The 23,885-nt window shown below is 54.3% G+C and overlaps 1 protein-coding gene across 1 annotated transcript in view; it reads right to left on the bottom strand.

Moving 5' to 3' along the window:
• Nucleotides 1-1,420: 1,420 nt before the first annotated feature.
• The window catches only part of LOC308523068 (zinc finger protein 521), a gene marked incomplete at its 5' end in the record, with an annotated part of 152,263 nt that continues 129,798 nt past the window's right edge, over nucleotides 1,421-23,885 (bottom strand). Inside the window, one exon of the mRNA XM_081096729.1 lies at nucleotides 1,421-2,202. Coding sequence (XP_080952855.1) covers nucleotides 2,173-2,202 — 30 coding nt within the window. The 3' untranslated portion in view covers nucleotides 1,421-2,172. The remainder of the gene's footprint in view (nucleotides 2,203-23,885) is intronic.

Genomic DNA, 23,885 nt, shown 5'->3' with positions numbered 1-23,885 from the left:
TGCTGGCAATCCATTGTGAAATGTATAGATGTAGACTTCCTAGCATTAAAACACCACACATACACACACACACACACACACACACACACACACGAAACGTTCTAGCAAACACATGCACTTTAGTCACTATGGGGAACTTGTTTCTGAATAATTTTAAAATGTGACCAGGCTTTTTTATTTTATTTTTTTATTTTTATTGGTAACAGCGTCACCTGGAACGTCCTAGAAATGCACAGACTTGGGTCCCAGTCCCAGGTTCCTGGTGACAGGTGGTCCCAACCAGGTGGATGGGTCCAGCTTCACTCTCCCATCAAGACCTGCTGTGGTGGTTCTCGCTTGTCTACGGCGTCTGAATCTGCTGGAGGCCCTGTCTCAGAGGCCAGAGGAGTCACAGTGAGTGAAATGTCGCCCGCACGGGGGATGTGGACGGGGGAGGGGGGGGGCGCTGGAAGTTGCCCATTCATACCAGGTGTCTACTTACCAGTTTTGACTCAAGAGGCCTATCAGGACTCCCTGTACTTATTTCTATGTTCATCTTTTGAAGGAAAAAGGACGCTTTGAAATGAGAGCTCCCACCCATTCACCACTTGTTGTAGTTAATCCTCATCGGAGGGTATGTTTCCATAGATTTTTAGAGAGAGTGGAAGGGAGAGGAAGAGACAGAAACATGGGTATGAGAGCGATACATCGATCAGTTGCCTTCCACACGCCTCAACCAGGGCCAGGGATTGAGCCTGCCACCAACATACGTGCCCCTGACCGGAATCCAACCTGGGATCCTTCAGTCCGCCGGCCGATGCTCTATCCACTGAGCCAAACCGGCGAGGGCTCATTCACCACGTTTTGGCAGGTGCTGGTACCAGCATCTTCCAGACGCCCAGGCCCAGGTGAAGGCTGCTGACCCCGCGGCACCAGCCCCGGCTGGGAAACTGAGGCAGGCGGTGGAAGGTTCTGGATAAAGCAACTCTGGGAGTGGCTACCGGAGCGAGAACACAGCCCGGCTCCCGCTCTGTGCTTTGTCTTCTGAAGGAACAGACGCTCCCTAAGCACACGTCTGCCAGCGGCCTCTCCACGCAGCCTCTGCTCGGAGCTCGGGTCTGTGCAGCATGGCCTGTCGGCTGCACATCATGCAGAGCAGTCGCCGCATGCATGCGCCCTGCGAGCCCGCCAGGACAATGTGGCCTGGTGCAGTCACACTGGGAGGCCGACGCACCTGGCACCTGGGCCTCGTCCCTGCTCTGCCCCACGGACAGACGCCCTCCGGGCTGCACCGGGCCCACCTGAAAGGTTAATTTAAACAGGACTGAGCTTAGGCCCAGATATGCTCCGAGCAGATTCCATTTCCCAGGGCGCTGGCAATGCCCTGTTTTTCCAAATGGGAGAGTCACTAGAACAAGAAACCACACACATGCACTCAGACCGAACGGTAAACTGAATTTATTTCCTCTTGGAAAACAATTCCAGTCATCTCCAGGTCCAGGGCGCGGAGTAAACATGAGTAACAGTAACATACAGGTTAGTCCAACCGATTCAGGCGTTTGGCTGAGAGAAATCATACGGGAAACCTTGAACACTCAGAGCCTCAAACGTCTCCGGGAAAAACTCGCTGACAGTCTACATGACAACTATTGCATATATGGCGATGCTACCGGTCACAGGGCAAGGCGTACAAATATATAGACGGGCCGTGTCGGCGGTGGGCTCTCTGTGAGAACGTCTCTTCATGGCTCGCAGAATCTTCGCAATGAAAAAATAGTCTCGGATTTAGTGCTGATTTACCAAAAAGAGAGAGTCTGGGCTTCCGTGTCCACGGCAGCAAGCCCCACCGCGGCCTCCCGTGTAACGCAGGTGTCGGCCTCGGCCTGCCCTGAAAACACGTCCTCTTAAGCTCAGGCTTTTCCTCTCTTGCCTGAACAGGGCCCAAGTCCACTCGTCTTCGCAAGACCGAGTTAGTTTCCGACGACATCATACATGTGCAGCACTCTATGTACAGAGGGTCTATCCGGTGCTCCCAGGCTCACACACATGAACATCCAGCGTTGGGGTAATACAAGTTCATGGTACAATACAATGCTCTGAATAATATACATGAACAAGGAGGGGGTCGTGCAAAGAGTGAAACATGTTCCCTTTTTGTGCCTCAGAAGGAAGTCTCCACCGACCGCGCTCCCACTAACTGCTGTGCTGGGTCATCGTGTGATTCTGGAACGAGAGAGAGAGAGAGAGAGAGGGGGGATCGTCAGTGCTGCGTTTCCATCAGGCCACGTGTCCACGCTGCTGCTCGATTCATGGCGCCAGGAAAGAGGTGTTCACACCGGGTGAATGGCTGCCCGTGGCCTGACTGCACCTGCTTCCTACCCCTCGCGCCCGCTGGGAGGGCGGGCAGCACCAGGGCCCACCAGGGAGGCGAGTGACTGGCCCTATCTTTCCTCTTCTCTGTCCCCCACCACCCCTTCCCAGAGCACCCCCGCCTCCTGCATCTCCTCTCATTGAAGCACCCCCGTTTTCAAAGCCCAGGTAGCACCACGTGGACAGTTCTCCTTGTCGGCACACCTCCCCAGAGATTACCGATGCTCGTCCAATCGCCTGGGTGGTGGGCGTGTCCACACCAGGGCTCTGTCTGTCCCTGGATAGAAGCTTTAAAGCAGCGGTTCTCAACCTGTGGGTCGCGATCCCTTTGGCGGTCGAACGACCCTTTCACAGGGGTCGCCTGAGACGATCCGCGTATCAGATATTTACATGACGGTTCATCACAGTAGCAACATGACAGTTACGAAGTAGCAACGAAAATAATGTTATGGTTGGATCACAACATGAGGAACTGTATTTAAAGGACCAGAAGGTTGAGAACCACTGCTTTAAAGGCAAAAGCTGCCTGGCCAGCCAGGGACAGAAGGACAGCGGGTTCTCCAGTGCCCCCTGCAGGCGGGCAGGGCCACGCCACCCCAGGCTGCGGGGCACCTGGAGGCAGCCATAGCCGCTGCCCCACCCCAGCTGCCGCAGCCTGTGTGGTCCTTTCCTCCCCCTTGCACAGCAGGTCCCCTTTCCGGGTGAACTTCCTCCCACATCAGAGAGGCCACTGGACCGCCCGACTGGCCTGCGGGGGGGGGGGGGGGGTCGGGGGGGTAGGGCGTCCGTGCACTCGCTCGGAGCAGGGTCTAGAGTCCGCTGGCAGGGACGCTCACGGTGGAAAGGGGCACAGTCCTAGAGGGTCCTGGGAAATGGGCACATAATGAGCACTGACAGGAAAGAACCCCAGTCCTCATGCGTGTCTGCACTCTGAAGATGATGTGCCCCCCCAGCCCGTACCCCGAGTCACCCTTGGAAGGCGGCAGGCGTGGGCGGCCAGCCCCGCGGCCAGTGGCTGGCTGCTCGGGCTGGAGAGGACGGAGAGGGTGTGTCTAGCTTCACCGCAGGCCCTTTCCACGAGGAGGGGAAGCCCGGAGGGTCCCTCACAGGCCCTCTCTGCGCTTGGTGTTCTGAGAATCACACACATCATTTCTTTATTATTTTTTTTTTTAATTTTTTTCAGGGTAGAAGGGAGAGAGAGAGAGAGAAACATCAATTATGAGAGAATCACTGATTGGCTGCCTCCTGCACTCCTCCCACTGGGGATCGGCCCACACCCCGGGCCTGTGCCCTGACCGTGAATCGATCCGTGACCAGGATCGTTTGTAGGCTGACGCTCAGCCCTGAGCCAGGCCGGCCGGCACAGACATCATTTCTCTAAAAGGGGAGACAAGAAGCCAGTGGGAGGGGACAGTAGGCCAGAGAAGCATGGAGAGAGGGTCGCTCTGTGCGGCGCCCTCCCTCTGGCGGTGGCCAGGCCACAGAGCGGGGGTCCGAGTCACGCAGCGCCAGCGTGGCAGGAGGACAGGCGGCCCGGCCACCGGCCAGCAGCCTGCCAGGGGCGTCCTGCTCTTCAGATCCACAGGAAATCGTGCACTAGAACAAAGTGTGGGTAATCTCACCATTTTACACGGCAATTCAGTCCCCAAAGCACGTTAATGCAATGACAAGTTATGAGAAAAAGTATCTGTTCCAATGAAGGAGAAGTGTTTTACATAATCGAGGAGAACATCCGGGCGGGGGTGGGGGTGGGGGGCGATGACAGAAGAGGAAGCAGAAGAGAAAACTCCCGCAACCTGCAGGGAGCCGTCGATTCTGCAAAAAGGCATCTTTGGAGACCTCACCTCTAAGGAACCGAAAACTGCAAACCATTAATCCCAGTGACGAACAGTTGTTTTACATGAGGGGGGCTTGTGTTAAAAAAAGAAATCGAGTCCACAGCACACCGTCCAGCTGACAAGCAGCTCCGTCGAGGTGCGAGGCCATAGGAAGAGGTCCCCACACGGCCCGTGCGGCCAGGCCTGTGGAAGGAAGGAGTGTGCGCCTCTCCTCCCTCCTCACGTGTGAGACGAAACGCAGAAAGCTGAAAAACAGACGGGGCTGTCAGAAGTCCCTTCCAGCGCTGTATTTTTAAAATGAGCGGCCTTTCATTTTCCAGGCCTGGAATTCTCATTTCGGGCTTGGCACGCTCACCGATGATTAATTCAGCCCCACCATTCGGAGAGCTGACCACATTTACTGGTCAAACGGCTTAATCCTATTTAAAAGGCAATCCAAGCAAAATATTTTTAAAGAAAAGCAAAACCCCGTGATCCCCTGAAATCGTTCACCTTGGCCAAGCGACCCCACTTCCCTTCCATCTTGATGTGAATTTGTGCCTCGATCGCCATGATGAAGCTAAGCTTTGGAGGGAAGCCCAGGTGGGGTGGAGGGGGTGTGGGGAGGCCCCGGGGGAGGGGGGTCTGCCTTCCAGGATGGAAAAATGAAGTCCCCACCTTCCCGCGTCCTGCTAGACTGTCCGATCCCTTGGCAGAGGCCACGTCTGGTCTGTGCTTGGTAACCCTCCCTTGGCATCGGCAAAATGTTAAGTAGCCACGGCAATAAAGCTAATAAAAACGGCATCTGAATGGGAGTTTTGTGAGATCTGTTGATTCAGAGATGTTAATCATTTTTTACCAGGACTTGTCTATGTATAGCTCTTTGTCTCAAACACATTCTGACAAGCTTTTAAAAACGAAGGAAAAGAGCCAGCAGGCTGGTTTAAAAAGGAACAGAAAAAAACACCCCACACAAGCTTTGCAGTAATTCACCAGGCCATTAGCATGTCGGTTTGAACTGCAGTTGCATTCAGTTTAAATGAGATGTTTTCCAACCCGGTGAAATGGCAGACAATGTGGCTCTGCAGCGATGGGGGGGGGGGGGGGGCGCAGAGATGAACGGGCTCTGCCTCCAGCAGATGGTGACAGCTAGGCAGCCTGTTTTTCCTTTCGTGGAAGTAACGCCAACATTCGCCATCCATCATCACTGATTAACGGATTCGAGGGCCCTTCCCTCGATCGCGGGGTTGGACCTGTATCTGTGAACGCCAGGGGCAGTGTGCGCGCCCCTTGCTCTGAAGCGCCGTCCAGGGCACCCACAGGCGCAGCTCCGGCTGCGAGCGGGGCTCCACATCGCCCGCCATCCTGAAAGCTCGTCTGCTTTTTTACTTTCTGTGTGATTTCTTTCCCCCAAACGAAAGCAGCGGTTTGCCACCGGCCGGGGCATCAGTCTTTGACCTGCATCTTGGTTGCCCATGAGGTCACCCGCGCCCGGGCATCGCGCTGACTTAGGAGACGCCTGGAGTCCTGCGCTTCGTCTCCCGCCTGCCACGCAGCTTCTTCAAATGTGTCTGCGGGGTCCCCGAGGCCGAGCCGCCCGCGGTGGGCAGGGGAGGACAGCGCGGCCGCCGGTATTAATGAGCGCGGACCATTACCAGTCCAGCCGGCTCCTTCCCATTCCCAGAAGCACAGCCTGTACGTGACTTAAAATGTGAGAATATTGACACAAAGCCCGCGGCCCCTAAGGACAGTCGCTGGGCGGGAATGAGGAAGGCTCGGCACAGCTCTGAGCACAGAGCACGGCTCTCGGGATGGCGGACAGACAGGGCCGCAGCCGCCGGCCCTCCAGGCCCGAGGAATTCCTCTGTGGAGACATTCTCAAGGCCAGCGTCACGCGGACTCTGCAGCCATCAGCACCAGCGTTTTGGCTCAGAGCTCTTAGTACTAAATCTCTGGGTTGAATCAATGGAAGTACTATATCTCCCACATGAATCAATACATTTGGTTCAATACGTGTTCTATTAAATTATACTTTCTAATCAAGATTTTTACATTTCCATCCTCTTTCTCTTTCATGCCCCACTTCCTTGGCGGGTGAAATGGTTTTAAAGGTGTCCTGAGCTCATGGGGACAGGATGCTCGGCCAGCCCCCTACTCCCCTCCACCCCGCGTTAAAGAACCGTCACACGCAAAGGGCTGCCTTTCCACATCTTAATCAGGTGAAGGAGATGGGGTGTAATACACTGACGTTCCCAAAGCCCACACAAGTGCAGAGATAAGGCCGCGTTTTAAATGAATTAACCGTGAGCAGCCACAGAGCTGGGAGCACGAGAGTGAGGAATAGTCTAAAAATGACACCAAAGACCCAAATCATCCGAGAGTACCAACCAGACCCCATCGTGCCACCAGAAGTTTCTATTATCCACTGAACGACACACTTCCTGGCTGGAGAAATCCTAGGTCCTGTGTGTGCATGGCCCTTAGCTGGCGGACACAGGAACGCAGACGTGGAAACGGGCCTGTGTGTCAGGTGTGTCTCATTTCAGGGACCTTCTCTAGAAGGCAGGAGGGAGTGTTCCCTCACGTGCTGAGAGCCGAGGGACACGCTCAGTAACGGGTACCCACAGCCAGAGGAGCTGCCTCTAATCTCACGCCGCCGATTTGCTAGGAAATGGGATTCTGCTCCCTCCGACGTGGCATTTCTGAGCCTGTCTGCCCCCTCCTAGAGCCTCGGGTGTTGCGCTGATCGTGGTTGCGCTGATCGTGGTTGCGCTGACAGAATTTCCCCTTCTACTTTTTCTCCTGGTAATGGCATCACCGTGACTTACAGAGACACTGACGCCTTTTCTGTTGACATTTAGCTGTTCACGTGGGCGCGGCCCGCCACCTCCAAGCATTTTCTGGGCGACACTGAGCCACATTAAAGCGACAGATGCAACGGCTTCATCGGAGGTGAAGAGGGAAACACGATTTAGAGACGGACAAGGACCACGAGGTTGTGGCTGGCCCCTCGCTGGAGCAGCATGGTCGGAGCGGTGCAGACTGCAGGCCGGTTGTAATGGTGCTGGCGACGCGGCGTCCACTGCACAACCCCAGGAGACGATCGCACGCCCACTCACCCTCACGGACGACGTGGCTGCTGCTCTCTGGACGTTGGCGCGGAGTAGCCGAGAGAAGCGGGTGTGAGAGACCATGAAGCGAAGGGACACTGGCGTGCTCACAAGCTCAGACGCCGACGTGGAGAGAGAGAGGCGTCTCCGCAGCCCCCCAGCTCAGGGCAGGGAGCTACTTCTTCGTCGTTTGACAACAATCATGCCATCCAGCGGCTGCATGAGTTCCTCAATGGCAGCAGGCTTTCTGACGAGGGGGCTTCCCAACCTCAACACCGCTGACATGCTGGGCTAGACCGGTGGGGAATGTCTAGCCCGAGGGCCGCATGAGGCCCGAGAAATCCTTTGGTCTGGCCCTGCCATGGCATTAGGGGGAGTGAGTGAAATGTTTGACCCACTGTAGCAGGACCATGTTTATTTTTGTACAGCAGCTAATTTTAAGCTGATGATTGTGCATGGCCTGTGATGTCATGAATACCCACATGGCCTCTGGCAGCAGAAAGGATCCCCACCCTGGGGCTAGGTGCTCTGACCTGGGAGCCGGCCTGGGCACTGTTGGTTCCACAGCACCTCTCTCTGGCCTCTGCCAACCACGTGCCAGTGGTGCCTCCCCTGTGACAACCGGAAATGTCCCCAGACATGGCCACCCGTGGGGAAACGCACCCCGACGGAGGGCCACTGCGTCCGAGTTCTAGAGCACAGGGAGCTGGCTGTGTCCTGCTTCGGTGCATGACTCAGGCTTCGGTCTAAGAGGTAGCTCCCCTGTCACTTACAAAAGGGAGCTAAAGGGCTGTCTGTCACGGCACCGACCTGGACTGCAGGCGTTTGAAAGTGCAGGCTCAGTGGGTGAGAGTGGGCAGCTGTCAAACTGCGGGGAGGATTCCTGGAGATGCGTGGTCAATGGCATTGCTCGTGTGAAGAGCTGAGTCTCCCAGAAACGTCCACTCACTCAGCAGCTCTTACCTCCCAGCCCCACCCCTGAACAGAGGCGGTCCATGAGAGCGGCGGTCGGTCAGGGCTGCGTAGGACAGCCTCAGGCACCAGCTGGCCGACCCCTGTCTGCTCTGCACACCTGACAGGCTTGACCATTTCCCTTTTGTAACTGACCAGACCCTTCCCCACCTACAACATGGAGGGAAAAAGGGCCGAATTAGAAAAGAGCAAAATGGACATTGAAAAATATATTAGCCTGGCTGGTGTGGCTGAGTGGTTGAGCATTGACCTATGAACCAGGAGGTCACAGTTCGATTCCCGGTCAGAGCACATACCTGGTTTGCGAGCTCCATCCCAGTGGGGGGTGTGCAGGAGGCAGCCGATCCATGATTCTCTCTCATCACTGATGTTTCTCTCTCTCTCCCCAATTTCCTCTCTGAAATCAATAAAAATATGTTTTTTAAAAAGAAAAGTATATTAAAAGTATGAAGTTTGTTTTTAACAGAAAACAATCCATTGAGCTACCCGTGAACAGGCAAGGAACCAACAGAAATTTTAAATCAAACTATGTACAAGGTCAGGAGAAGTGAGAGCGAGGCGGGGGCTGGAGACGGCGCTGAGACCTGGAGTTGCAGGGCCGGCACAGCGTGGGAGGAGGCTGTCACAGGCCCCACGGTCTCGTAGGTGCTCAGGGGTGAAGGCCATGCCTCTTAGACAGACGTGTCCATGCGCCTGGGGCGGCTAGGCGCTCATCCCCTGCGATGTTTAACTTATCACACTGGCGCTCTAAACGGAACATCTGTACGCAAGGTGAAGAACAGCCTCCTTCCAGTTTCATTCTCGAGCAGTGCCCCTTCTCTGGGCCCTGATTTCAGTACCTTAATGGTACAGGCATCTGTGGGAGGACAAGAAGGCTTGTCTGACACGCGTGTTTATCACGGACGAATATAAATGTCCTCTCTGCCGGCTCTGGGTGCTCACACAAACTCGGGATGCTCCAGCCATAGTCCAACCCCCTTCGCAGGCAGCGCAGCTGAACACACTTCTGCTACTTACGTCACAGCTGCGTAGTGAGTACAGCAGCAACAGGAGCCCAGCCTGACCACTGCTCAGCCATGTCCTCTTGCAAACATGACGCATTTCCTGCCCACCCCCTTCTTTTAGTTCCTGAATCCCAGAATCTTTAAGAAAGGATTGAGCTGCCCAGCCACCGTGGCTCAGTGGTTGAGTGTCGACCTACGAACCAGGAGGTCATGGTTCGATTCCCAGTCAGGGCCCATGCCCGGGTTATGAGCTCCATCCCCAGTAAGGGGCGTGCAGGAGGCAGCTGATCACTGGTTCTCTCTCATCATTGATGTTTCTATTTCTCCCTCTCCCTTCCTCTCTGAAATCAATCTAACATAATAAAAGAGAAACATGCAAGTTGACTGTACCTCCACTACACCCACAAGCCAATCAGGAGTGAATATGCAAATTAACCCTACCAAGATGGCGGCGGCCATGGAGCTGGAGTGAGCAGGAGGCTTGGGTTGTCTCCTGCAATGGAGGAAGCCAAGCTTCCCGCCTGCCCTGCCAGCCCTGAGCTCCATTCAAGGCTACAAAGTTTCAATTATATAAGATAAATAAATTCCAGATACCTGCTTCCAGCCCACAGCTGTGGCCAGCCTGAAAACGGCCCTCAGCTCCTCACCCTGGCTGGCCAATCCCCCATGGGGTGAGGGTCCCTGCTGGGGGACTTGGCCAGCCTAGAAACAGCCATCAGCCCCTCACTCAGGCTGGCCAGGCACCCCAGCAGGACCCCCCACCCTGAAGGGGGTGTGGCCAGCCTGAAAACGGCCCTCAGCCCCTCACCCAGGCTGGCCAGGCACCCCAGCGGGACCCCCACCCTGATCCAGGACACCCTTCAGGGCAAACCAGCCGGCCCCCACCCGTGCACCAGGCCTCTATCCTATATAATAAAAGGGTAATATGCAAACTGACCCTAACAGCAGAAAGACTGGGAATGACTGGTCACTATGACACACACTGACCACCAGGGGGCAGATGCTCAATGCAGGAGCTGCCCCTGGTGGTCAGTGTGCTCCCACAGGGGGAGCTCTGCTCAGCCACAAGCCAGGCTGACGGCTGCCAGCACGGTGGTGGTGGCGGGAGCCTCTCCTGCCTCCTCAGCAGCGCTAAGGATGTCCGACTGCAGTTTAGGCCTGCTCCCCGCTGGCAAGTGGACATCCCCCGAGGGCTCCTGGGCTGCCAGAAGGGGAGCAGGCCTAAGCCAGCAGGTGGACATCCCCCAAGGGGTCCCAGACTTGTGAGAGAGCACAGGCCGGGATGAGGGACCCCCCTGAGTGCACAAATTTTTGTGCACCGGGCCTCTAGTATATATATAAAAGGACTGAGTTAGTGAGGGTGCCCATATTTCTATTACTTGGCCCTAGACCTTGCACTCAGTTGGGTTGTGACCCCTGCTGCAAGACCCCACCTGCCATACTTTTTATTTCACGTCTGGTTTTGAGATCCACGGAAATGGAGAGGTCTGTGCCTAAACGCCTTGGGAGCCAGGCATTGATTTAGAAACTGACTTGCAGGCCTAGGACTTAAACTCTGTACCACTCGATATGAAAGGTCACCTGATTAGAATGGGAGAAGCAAGGGCCCTGTCATTTATATTCAAATGGTAACCTTCAGAGGGAGGAGGAAGGAGGGAGGACTCTGCTTTTCCTTGATATGGACAAGGATGCCCTTCAAGAAAACTCCTATGATTATGAAAAGTCGTTTATTGAACTAGGGCAAAAAGCAAAGAGAAAAAAAGGAAAAGAAAAAGCCACTTCCTTGCAGTGTATTATTTCTTTCATTAAAAACACTGTCACACTCTCTATGAGGTCAAATCACAGTAATAAACTATCAAGAGCAGAAAAAACGCCTTTCTCCAGCATCAGCCGCCAAATGCTTGTGTACCAGGGCCTGGGCTTCAGAAAACACACACAGAAAGGGTAGGATGGGAAGGTCCGTGCATGAATGACAGCCCACTTACCCTGTGTGAGTGTGAGGTGCGTGCGCACCTGTGCACACCCACGCCTGCACGGAGGCCGGTGTGTGCGTGTGCTGTGAGAGGTGGAGTCACATACGTGCATGGGTTCTACAGGTAAAACCCCTGGTGCTTGCCTTTGACTTTCCGACAGGGCTCACATTTCTATGTGGAAAATGCAATTATTAGAAGAAGCCCCAAGCAGCCCTTGTTTCGAATTCTAAGACAGTCCTACTGAAAATGCAAATATCTCAAAACCCAATCCTACTTGGGCTCTGCTCTCTCACCTAAGAAAAAAAAAGAAAAGTCCGGGTTTGGCGACAGGAGAAAAACCTCCCACTCCCGTTTGGTGCCTTTCCTGCCCGCTCTCCTCTCCCCGTGCCTGCGTGTTGTGTGTGCCCTCAAAAGTCTCCATTCCCTTTAACAGTCGCCTGCCTCCCGTCCCGAAGCCACTGGATCAGCCACTCACACAGCAAACAGAGATCAGGATGGTACGTGCATCTCATGTCCTGTGTGGACACGGGTCAGGTCTACCGAGGATCTGCATTCTCTCTCGTCCATCTGCTCCTCTTGCTCAGAAACCTTCGGGTCTGAAAACGGCCCAGCTGCCCCCTCTCTGCACCCTGCAGCGAACAACCTTTCCTGGTCTCGGAAACCCACACTTGGCTCAGTGGTTGAGCACTGACCTATGAACCAGGCGCTCAGGGTTCGATTCCCAGTCAGGGCACATGCCCGGGTTGCGGGCTCCATCCCCAGCCGAGCAGGAGGCAGTTGATTCATGACTCATCACTGATGTTTCTATCTCTTTCTCCCTCTTTCTTCTGCTCAGAAATCAATAACAATATGTATTAAAAAAAACACACACTGGTTCCTCCCCCCACGGCCCAGCGCCTTCTCTGGCCTGGCTCCCAGGTCTCCGTAGGACAGTCTGCTCATCCTCATGGGGCACAGAGCTCCCGAGAGACCGCCCTTCGCTCCCCCGCCCGAAGATGTGCAGTATCTATGGTGAGAGTAATCACAACCTCCCATCCTTAGACGATTTGCTCCTCCAGATTAATTTCAGTTCATTACCATAGAGCAACAGAATTGTGAAAACCACTCTTTAACGTGAAGTGTTTAACCCGATTCTGGAGGAAGGGCGGCTGTGACTGAGCGAGGCCAGCAGCGGGCGCGGTGCACACGCCTGCAGATTCCAAGGTGCGCGGTAAACAGGCCTGCGCAGCCACGCGGCGAGCAGAGAGGTCGCGGCGGGAGGCCGTGTGCTAATCAGCCCTCCAAGGTACCGCCAGCCAGAAGTGGCACTTACTCTAATTCAAAGCCCTCGTGCCTGCTTCCGTGTTGCAAAATTTATAAAAGAATAACTTCATTAAACCGCCTGGCACTTGAGACGCACATGCAAACCAGCCACAACACAGAGGGAGCTGGCCAGGGCAGAGAGCTGCTCCCGGGGAGCTGTGCAGCCGACGAGAGGAGAGCGAAGGCTGCACCTGATGTTTCTCCCTCTGATGGCGGGTTCACCCGGGCCCCTAGCCACACGGCCCCCTGCTCCTGCACGCGGCCCCTCACTCCTGCACGCGGCCCCTGCCCCTGGAAGAGCGCTGAACATCAGTCCTGGGGGAGGGGCAAATGTGCCCCTCGCGAAGCCCGCCTGGCCGGGTGTGACTGAGCCGTCCGCGTCCCTTCCTGGTCGCAGTGGAGGCTGGTCCTGGGCGCCCTGGGACAGCTCCCATTGGTGTGGGTGCGCATTTCAGACTCACCCGAGTTTTTGAAAACAAATGTAAAACATTTTCTCTCTCTTAACGTTGGTCCTCAAGAGAGAAAGCAAGGACCAGGGTGAAGTGGACACGGTTTGCTGGAGTCCCGGCCTGGGGAAAGTTGTTGTCACCCACACACACACACACACACACACACACACACACACGCTCGCGCGCACACGCACACTCCTATGGAAAATCACTCCCCCGCATCGGAGATCAGAGCCACGCTGCCACCCAGTGACTCCAGCTGGACCCCGAGCCTCAGTGCGCCCGAGTCCACGCACACGTCCTTCCATGCAGAACCGACAGCCTATTTTTCAAAACCATGTTTCTGGACTGGAGGACCCCAAGCCTCTGAAAGGGCGTGTGACATGTGGGGTGCGCGCCCAGGGGACCCTGAGCCACCCCGTCACGCGTGGCCCCTCCTGCTCAGGGCCTCCCGTCACTCAGGGCCCCCGGCCTTGCTTCAGAGAGAACAGACCGAGCATCCAACAGCCTGGACACGCTGCCCAAGTGGGTGAGAGGAGACAGCCGCTGGCCGAGTCTCCTGTCCCCCATTCCCAGCGCTGGAGTGGGTTCTTGCTGCGGGTCAGAGGTCAGAGGGAGGCTCGCTTGCTGGAGCACCGGCTGACAGGACAGACGTGAACAGGAAGTTACGGCCAAAACTACGCAGTGGGATGGACTCCTGGTCTCCCGGGGCCAACACTCAGGTCACTTCTCGTCTCCCTTGTCAGTATGTCTATAGCACGGAGAGCGCTCGACAGTCGCATAAAGCCACGTGGCGGCGAAGGCAAGCTTACAGTACCTCTTCTCCGTGAATAAACAGGACCAATCAGGAGTGGCGAAGCTAATCAATCACAGGCCACCTCTGCGAGCCAATAAAAGACAGGTTATTGATCACATGGCGCAGTGAGGGGGATGCAAATGCCGCGAGGCCGCCTGAAGACTGGCGCTCCGGCTGTGAGTTGTGCTGGAGTCGGCTAGGGCTGCCTTCCCTTTTGGAAAAAACACCAAAGGAGCCAAACTAACTCAACCCTGAGCTTCCAGAGGGGACCAATGCGAGGCTGCCCCAGGGCGTGTGGAGGCCCTGCGGCCGGTCCTCCACTCCGCACTCCGTGCCATGCGGGGGAGTGGGCGGCTGTGCGGGAACACGGGTTTGATAGACGGACACTGGCTGCACAGGCATCTCGCTGCCGGCCCAGCGTCACCCGCTGCCACTGGGAGGCCCACTTCCTGGAAACACAAGCGGCTGTGCTAGCGAAGCCCTTTGTCCTCATCTCCGAAAAAGGCCATCAGCGACCCTGGTTAGGAAGCACGCAGCCCGAGGGGGTCCCACGGAAAGGGAAGCTGCACAGCGACACCAAGGGCAGGAAGGAGGTGCGCTCAGCTGGTCAGCGCACGCACCCTCAGTCCTGCCTTCCGCTCCCCACACCTGCGCCTGCAACCTGTGCCCGGCCACAGAGTACGCACAGATGGTCCCATGTCTCTTATGACCGTCTCCCAGTGGAGACAACACACCCCCCCCATTTTTACGGGGTTCACTGCTCTCTGCCTCTGTGCCGGCCGCGCCCCCACATGCAGCAGGGGGGCAAGGGAAGGGGGCTGTGCTTGGCTAGGTGCCCCCACAGCCAGGGAAGTGCGCATGCCGCCCGTTTTCGGGAAGGAGCCATGACAGGCGGGTGCGAGGCGCGCTCCACACGCTGCAGAAAGTTGCAGGCTGCTCGGCTGCTGTCCAGAAAATGAATCCAATTTTTCATTCTGTCATTATAAATATTTCATTGCAAATGGTACTGATTTTTCTGAAACTGTGGTTAAGCAAAGGGCCTCTGTGTGAATATTTAAGAAAAAAAAGGGAGGAAGACAGCGGAGGAGGAGGAATGGAAGGTTAGCAACCAATTAATTTCTTACTTTGGATGTAAAAGGTGCAGGGAGAAATTCAACAGCGATGCAGCCTGTGACTCGAGGAAGGAGGAAAAAAACATGGACTCTCTCCGTCCTCTGACAGTTGCTCATAAAATATCTGCAGTCCATCTATCTTTTAGTACCCCGGCCCCTCGGAGAGAGAAAATGGTGGTTTAAAGCTCACTTCAGTGCCAGGCTGCGGGAGATTGCTTCCCGGCCCCCCGCCGCCCGCGGCCTGGGGGGAGAGGCCCGGGAGTTATTCAATCAGCCCTGGACGCGGCGGCCGGGGGTCCTCTGAGGGCTGATTATAGAGCTGCCCTCCTGTTGCCCGCCTCGGAACAGAGTGAAATGAGCAGCCCCTTGCTGGGCAGCTTCTGCAAGAAGGAATCTCACCTGTCATGGAGTTTGTCAGAATTTCAGGATTTATCTTGGTGCAAAATTAATAAAATACCAACCAGGATTTCAGGCTGACTGCTCGGCCGTGTCATCTCCAAGCGATCTCTCACCCGCACCAACCTGGACAGGGAGCTCCCCCCACTCTCCCCCCACCGCCCCTGTTCCTGCCTGCATGTCCTCTGCCACCCGGACTCCAGGCTGAGACCCGGCGCCAATTACACGCGAGGCCGAGTCCCGCTGTCTCCACGGGTGACCTCTCCCCTGGCGGCTGTGGGGCGGGCGCCCAGGGAATATGCCAGGTCTGAGGCACGGAAAGTCCGTTTCTGTAGAGTCTAACGGGGCCCGGGCATCGCAACCGTGAGGCCCACACGCTGGCAGCGGGGCCTGGAGACGCTTGTCTTTTAAAAGGCGCACTAGCCTCCGGCCATGAGAAGAGCACATTTTGGGAAACATGACAGATGAATCTCGAGTCAGCCTGAGCCACAAGGTGGTTTCTCCTTTTGTTTGTTTTTTAAACATTTTTTATTGATTTCACAGGAGAAGGGAGAGGGAGAGAGAGAGGAACATCCATGGTGAGAGAGAATCACTGATGGGCTGCCTCCTGCACACCCCCTGCTGGAGATGGAGCTGCAACCCAGGCAGGTGCCCTGACCTGGAATCCAACCGTGACCTCCTGGCTCCTAGGTCGACGCTCACCCACTGAGCCACGCTGGCCAGGCTCGCCTTTTGTGTTAACTCACTGGCCTCCTGCCCAGGACCCCCTGGGCTGGGCAGAGTGGGATGTGCGGGACTGGGGCCGAGGGAAAAGGGGACTGGAGGGGAGGGAGGGAGGGAGGGGCCTCTGCTGGCTGAGCTGCCTGGGGAGCCACACCCCCCGCAGCTCCTTAGTGGGTGGGTGCAGCCCGGGTCTGACCATGTGGAGCGGAGGGTGGGCAGCCCCCAGGCCATGTCCTCAGAGTGGGGGCATCACGCTACAGGCCCCAGCCACTGGACAGAGTGGGCACTGAGCCCACTTCCCAACAGGATGGACGTGGATGGTCACTGACACCGTGTGGCTTCCGGGCCTCCTGCCACTGCCAGACACGGGTGCGTCTTTCTGCCTGGCCATTCGTGGAAGGCGATGGCTGCCTCCTGCCACTGCCAGACACGGGTGCGTCTTTCTGCCTGGCCATTCGTGGAAGGCGATGGCTGCCTCCTGCCCACTGTCCAAGCGGCACTTTCTACAGGAGCCTGAACAGCACATGGTGCCCCTCCAGCGCTTCCGGGTCACATGGCAGTGTGTTCTGGAGCCTCCGCTAGAGCATAGTCGCCTCCCAGTGTGAGCCCAAGAGAGCCGGGAGGGAGGGGAGGGAGGAGAAAGGAGAGAGGGGGAGAAGGGAGAGAGAGAGAGATAGGCACAGATGGGGGGATGCAGGGCGCTCCCAGCGGGGTTCCGTGGAGAGGCGCTAACTCCACAGAGGGACGGCCCCCCACCAGGGCCGCCATGAATGATAACTGAGCGGAACGAGGGCTCAGTGCCTGACTCTCCGCGAATAGACTGCTCTATTCTATTCTCTGCACGACCACCTTCACCCTTACCCACCTCAGTGAGTCTGAAGGTCCCACCGCTGTTAAAGGGTCTCCCTGCTCATCACTCCCTGTTCAATGGCAGCCCCCAGCACCGCTCTCAGGCGCCATCTGCCCATCCCGCCTGCCTGCCCATCGCCCCTCACAGGCTGGGAAGCCTGCGCCCCAGCAAGGGAGCTGCCTGCTGGCTGGGCAGAGCCGTGAGGGCCGCGGGCCCCTGCAGATCTAGCAGCCACAGTAAGAATGTGAGCGCCTCTTGAAGTCCGCACGCGGCTATGACGCTGCCGCCCTCGCAAACCCCCCAGGAGCAGCCTACTGCTCTCCCGCCACGCACAGCAAGGACTGATGACGCCCTGTCCCAGGACCAGCCATGCTGGGATGCACACCTGGCTCCTCCCTAATTTCTAGCTGACGTCCTGGATGGCCATGGCCCTCGCCCTTGCCCGGATTGTCAGGACAGTGGGATAGGGACGGGGTGTTTTCCCATCGTGGGATTAAAGTTGTAAACACAATGGGTTTCATTCTTGGCGCTGGTCTCTGTGAACGAAAGGCCACAGCAAACAGCTAAAATAGGAACACAGCCTGGTGGACGTGGCTCAGCGGTTGAGAATCGACCCAGGAACCAAGAGGTCACAGCTTGATTCCCGGTCAGGGCACATGCCGGGTTGTGGGTTCGATCCACAGTACCAGTATGGGGCGTGCAGGAGGCAGCCGATCTGATTCTCTCTCATCATGGATGTTTCTCTCTTTCTCTTCCTCTCCTTCCCTCTATGAAAATCAATAAAAATATTAAAAAATAACATAGGAACACATGTGCAGATGCAAGTGCCTCTCTGGGCTGCAGAATGTTCTAGAAACGGGGTTTCCAGCTCTCTCCAAAGACTCTGACAGCAGAGGTGCTGAAAGCAGCTCTGTCTGTGCAGACAATCCTGACAGCCGTGCCCGCGGTGCCTCGTCCCCGATGGGGTGATTGGTGCTGTGGCAGCGGGTAGTCTTGGCGACACCGTGGACGCAGGGCCAGCCGAGCGGCCAGTGCAGAAGGTGGCAGAGGGAGGTTGGTTTCCAGGGGGGAGGGCTGGCGCCCGGCCGGGTCTCAGTGCACCTGGCTGGATGCTCCGTAAAGCCCCGTGGCAGTCGGAGGTGGCCATCTGTCGTCAGCTCCGGGCCAGGCAAAAACTCAAACTCAATGTGGGGGCAGGTTGCTAACAACAGGGCTGCGGGAGGGGGTGCGCCTCAGAGCAAGGAGCTGGCACTCCCCCTTTTAACAGCGAAAACCAGCCCCCGATAGGAACATCAAGAAATGAATGGATGGAGGCTTTTTAAAGGCTGGGCGGGGCGCTGCGGAAACAACTCAGATGGAAATGAAGTGCTGCTGCTCATCGCAGCCACCGCTGTTGCCTTCCCTCGGTCCCATTATCCACTCGCGCTTGACAACGTGCTGGCCGGACACCTGGTGAAGCAGCGAGGCCACGTTAGGGGCAGGTGAGCCCGGGCTGCGCCCCAAAGCACGCACACCGATCCGGCATTTATTGGTACAAAACGGGCCATTGAAAACGCATTTGCTTGTTTGGTCCAAATGTGCTCCTGTGACCATCGGGCTCATCTCCCTCCCTGGGCACTTGCTTCACTTCCACAGGCAGCAGCATCGAACAGCAAACAAAGCCCCTCACCTGCAGGCACAGTGCCCATTCTAGATCTTAAATGCTCTTCTTCGCTCATACCAGCCCGAGTTCTGTGCTACTGCACAAATGATGGGGAGAGGGGGGGGGGAGGGGGGGAGAGAGAGAGAGGAATGACAGGAAACTGAGGTGAGCCGTTCCCTCGTTCTTTGTCCTGTGTGATTAACTTGCTGCCTGCAATGGGAAGGCCAATCAGTCGTGATTGAATTATCCCACATTAACAGCTGGAAGTGATCACAACGAATGGTGACAAGACCGCCCTGGTCAATACATCCATGCAAAGGATTTGGTTCCTGGAGAGTCGATCAGATAAAAGAAACAGATCCATGTGACCACTGAGCAAATTAAATGGAAGGTCCTGTCGCCCAGTTTCCTCCCCCAGCCCGCAGGCCTGCGAGGCGGAGAAATGAGGGGGCGTGGAAACATCATCTCCTGAACCGCAGGCTCCCGACACAATTTATTCTCCTCGCAGGACTCTGAGTCCAACTGGGTCTCATGATCACAGCCCCAAGACCAGGAGAGGCACAGAGCCAGTGGCTCTCCTGAGATGGAGTGCGAAGGGGGAGGCACAGACCACCCACGAGGAGGCGGGACCAGCAGGGGACCTGGCTCTGCCAGGCCTGACAGCCTGAGTGATGGGCACCCCCCCTCCCCCGCCCAATCGACAAGCGGCCATACAACTTCAGCATCAGTGAAGCTGTGACGTGAAAAACAGGCCTCAAACTCGGGTGGAAAAGTATCTGAGGCAAAAATCAAACAGCCACGCAGACAGTCACATTTTTAAACTGTGATGGTGTCTGCAAGTCTCGGGGAGCCCTCAGCATCTCACCTCAGGACTCTGTGGAATGTGGAAAACACTATTCCCGAGTTCATGAAGGGAAGGGCTGAGGATCACAAGACTTTTTTTATGAACAAGGAAGGGAAAGACCAGGATCTCCCAGCCTGAAGCTCATCTCGGCCAATTCCCTCTCCCCCTACCGCCAGAATTCCCTCTACACCCATTACATCCGTACACGATGGCTGATGGAGCTTCCTATGGGGACCTGTTGGAAGAGGACGATCTGATCACTGCCATTGAATTGTAGCTTCTCTGGAGGCACCAATTACAGGGCAATTACCGCACGGAAAGAAAGTGGCCTATTCACAGCAGCTTTGCAAACACCCGGCTCACACCTGCATAAACCACTGGTACAAACATGCATTGTAGGATGTTATTCTTGGACCACGCCGCCCGCTCTCCAAGCTGCTTCCTCAAGTTCTGCAGCGAGAGTTGTAAGTCTGTTAGGAAAACATGGGAAACATTCAACGTATTCCTTCCCTGTTAAAATAACGGAATGTGCGCTTGGTTCCAACAACGCACTCTTTATTCCCCAGCACATCTTCCCACCAGCGTGTGAGGTGGCCATGAAGGGCACGGAATTCCTTGCAAACATGGGAGAAAACTCGACTGAAAGGAAAAGAGGACACCCTGCCAAATCCCATACCTTGGGACTGGCAGTGAGAACTCCAGGTCAGGAGGCTTAGGCCGTGTGACGTATCCGTACAGATTCCACACGGGAAAGCTGGGTCCAAGACTGAGTTTCCCGTAGAAACAGGTTTCATGAATGCGAAAAGGAGCTGTGGTCAGTAAGGTCCACAGGAAGATGGCTGAGGCCTGGGCTTTTCTGAAGATGGACAGGGTACACTGAGGAACTATCGGAATCTGGAAAGGCCTCGGAGGCAGTGTCAATGAAAACAACACACCTGTGTGTGTGTGTGTGTGTGTGTGTGTGCGCGCCCGTGCATATGTGTATAGGATATGTAATTTTATGCCCAACAAAGCACTTTTTACCCACAAAAAGAGGCTTTTGTGTTTTTAATTGGAGGTAAATAGTGAAAGAAATGCAAATTCCATATTATAATCATGACATCATGTAGGCGCCATGGAAAGATACACCGTAGCCATGCACGGGGCATGTGGAGGCTCATCTAGATGGACCCTCTAGCCTCACTCTGATGTAAGAAGCAAAGACACCACATTCTTTCAAATCTCCAACAGGAGTTCAGTTCTTGGGGCTTTAGTTGTATAACCTTTTATGGAAAGTCCTTCTTCCTAACCTTCAGGGACATAAAGACATAGATGAATTCAAGTGGAATGACATGTGTCAATTTTAAAATCTGCATTTATTTTATATATCAAGGCATGACCTACCGAGGGCTGATGCCAGAGATTCATTTTTCTGCTCTGTTGCTATTTTGGTTACCAACCTTGATTTCTATGGTTGCTTTCATTTTAGTCCATTCCCCCCTCATTCTAGAAATTTAAAAAATTGTACTATGGTTTTTGTATACGTACCATGCTCACGTTCTATACAAGAAATAAAAGAAATCAAGATATAAAAATCACATTCATTGCTCCCTCTAAACCCAGGGGTAAAAGGTCATTTGGGTAATGAAAGCAAACACGTAGGTTAAAGTATAAAAATCCGAACACACTCAAAACTAGAAAAAGTAAAGTTAATTCTCATCCATTTTTCTTAAGATGCTGAAACTGAAAGCCACTGCTGCTACTGGGGGTTTCCTAAAACAGACAGATTTGCATCTACCACATAGAGAAGGAGCACATGCTAACGATAAATGGTCACATGTTTCCTACAACAGACCTACGACACAGAAAAGGATCACTTGCTAACTACACTAGTAAGTGCTGTGCCTAAGGAATGGGAAAGACCAGCTATGCATGTTCTGAGTTGTTAGCCTGGAAAGATAATGCTCACAGCCTTGGATTATGACACAAGACTTACTGGCCCAGATCACAATCTGAATACATCAGACATGTTTGAAGAGATGTTTTGACCCTGAGATCATAAGAGCCTCATAAGATCTCAGAGTCATGTGTTTTATAACCTGTCCTCTATACCAATGGTTCCTGAGTGTGACCCGGGGAGATCTGGGGGCCCCCAGATCCTTTCAGGGGGTCTGTTAGGTCAATGCTATTTTCACAATAACATTCCGATGTTGTTAGCCCTTTACAGACTCATTGGCCCATGTGTGTTCGGCGGAGTTTTTAGAGGCTACTTGGCACATGACGTTATCCCTCTGAGAGCTGGGAGAATTGCGTGTCTGTCTATTCTTGCATTTAAAACATTTCTCAATTTTTTCTAATATGTAAATTATCAATAGATAATAAGCCACATGGATCACAGTCCTTCGTGCCCCTCAATCATGTTTAAGTGTAAAGGCATCCTGAGATCAAAGAATTTAAGAACCACCGGTCTTTATGAATTGTAGAAAAGAGTGAATACTCTACGTTCTATGAAACCCCAAAATGCACCATAACAGAAACGGGGTCTTGCAGGATGCCATTCATTGCTCAGCTCCGTCTGCTCCCTCTCGGCCCAGCCAGAACTGCCAGTGTGGGTTCCTTAGTGAAAGACATTGAAGCTTTGCTGGCAGGTTAGTGCCGGGAGCCAGTCCATCCTTGCTGTTTCAAAGGACCTGGCATATATGGCATACTGTTCTCAAAATGTTTGCTCACCTTCTTGGCACTATGTGTTTTAACCAAGGTCTCCTCTCTGAGAAAGGTTGTTTCCCCAGGTAGGGATTTTCCCCTGAAGTTAGGGAGGGAATAAAACCTCTTAACTAAGTGCCAGGTGGGTAATTAATCACTTTAACTACAAACAATCATGCTTAAGCTACATAATCTTTACTCCCTGGAATGGAGATAAGAAACGCCCTAACCTTTGGAATAGAGATTGATAGGATTGGAATCAACTGGTATAAATACAGATGTAGAGAGACAGAACCTAGGCACAGAACCTACACAGAACGTTCTCTAGAGACAGAAGAGCTTCGCTGGAGAGAACATGGCAAAAGATCCTGGACAGAAACTGGCGACAGAACCTAGTGAGAGAACATGGCAAAAGATCCTGGACTGAACCTGACTACAGAAATTGGCAAGAGAACCTGACTAGAACCTGGTGACTGAACCTGGCTGGAGAACCTAGCGAGGGAACATGGCTACAGAACCTGGCTGGAGAACCTGGAGAACCTGGCTGGAGAACCTAGCAAGAGAATATGGACACAGAACCTGGCTGGAGATTCTGAGCAGAACCTCTCTGGAGATCCAGACCAGAACTTGGCTGAAGATCCCGGCTGGAGATCCTGGCTAGGCTGCTGATCAACTGAACACTGTCTCCTTGTCCTTCCTTCTTCGCCGACTCCGTCCACACCTTTGGGGACCCCTGGACCTGCTGGGGTTGGACCCCGGCAGGTTAGTTCCATTAGAACCTACTGATACAGCTGCGCCCTCATCCACGATTTCACTTTCCCGGGTTTTACCTTAAACTGCAGTCTGAAGACAGTAAATGGGAGATTCCAGAAATACACAATTCTTAAGTTCTGAATCCACGCGATTCTGAGTAGCGTGATGACATCTCTGTCTAGCCATCCGCGCTGCCCTGTCCAGGAGGCACATTATCCCTTTGCCCAGTGTATCCACTCTATATCCCCCCACCCCGACCCCAGTCCACCAGTCACTTAGCCTTCTCGATTATGGGGGGGAGAGGGGCGAAGAAGGAGGGGGGGGAGGGAGAGAGGGAGGAGAGGGGGAGAGGGAGAGGGAGAGGGAGAGGGAGAGAGAGAGGGAGAGAGAGAGAGAGAGAGAGAGAGAGAGAGAGAGAGAGAGAGAGGCAGGCCACGCTCGCATAACTTCCATTACAATACATTGTTGTAATTGTTCTCTTGTATTATTGCTGTTGTTATTCTCGTACTGTGCCTAACTTATCAACTTAGCTGCCACAGCCATGTGTGTACAGGAGAAACGCAGCACATACAAGTGCTCTGTGGTCCCAAGCCTCGCCTGGGGGTTTCGAATGTGTGCTCCTCAGGTAAGGGGGGGACTGTACGGCACAAACGAGGAATTTTACTGCAGACGCGTTTTCAGGCACATTCGATGGAAGTCAGTCTCTACAGAGCCTCCACGACTGTGGTTTTCTGCTTCACCGTTTACATACTAATTAATAGAACCACGAGGTGTATTGCCCACATCCTTTACAGAATCATAAAAACCAAAGTGACTTTTCCTTTGATGCCTAGTGTGATAAGAATATACTTTCCAATAAAAATGTAGGCTCCTTACTTAATAAGACACAATGTGAAACCATCATCTAACTTGGCCTACCTTCTATACTCCACTCACACAGACGTGACAGAGTAGAAGTCTACTGAGAAGTGACGACAAGTTAGATGTTAGATAGCAACTCTAAGTTTGGTCCCATGACACATTATGTCCATTAAATGGGCTCACCCATGCTTTCATATGTTTTATTTCACCTCCTAATTTGCTAGTTGCTCACTTATAGGATGATAACTGA

This window comes from Myotis nattereri (assembly GCF_964212035.1).
Source record: "Myotis nattereri genome assembly, chromosome: 8".
NCBI lineage: Eukaryota > Metazoa > Chordata > Mammalia > Chiroptera > Vespertilionidae > Myotis > Myotis nattereri.
This window is presented reverse-complemented; position numbering and strand designations above follow the sequence as displayed.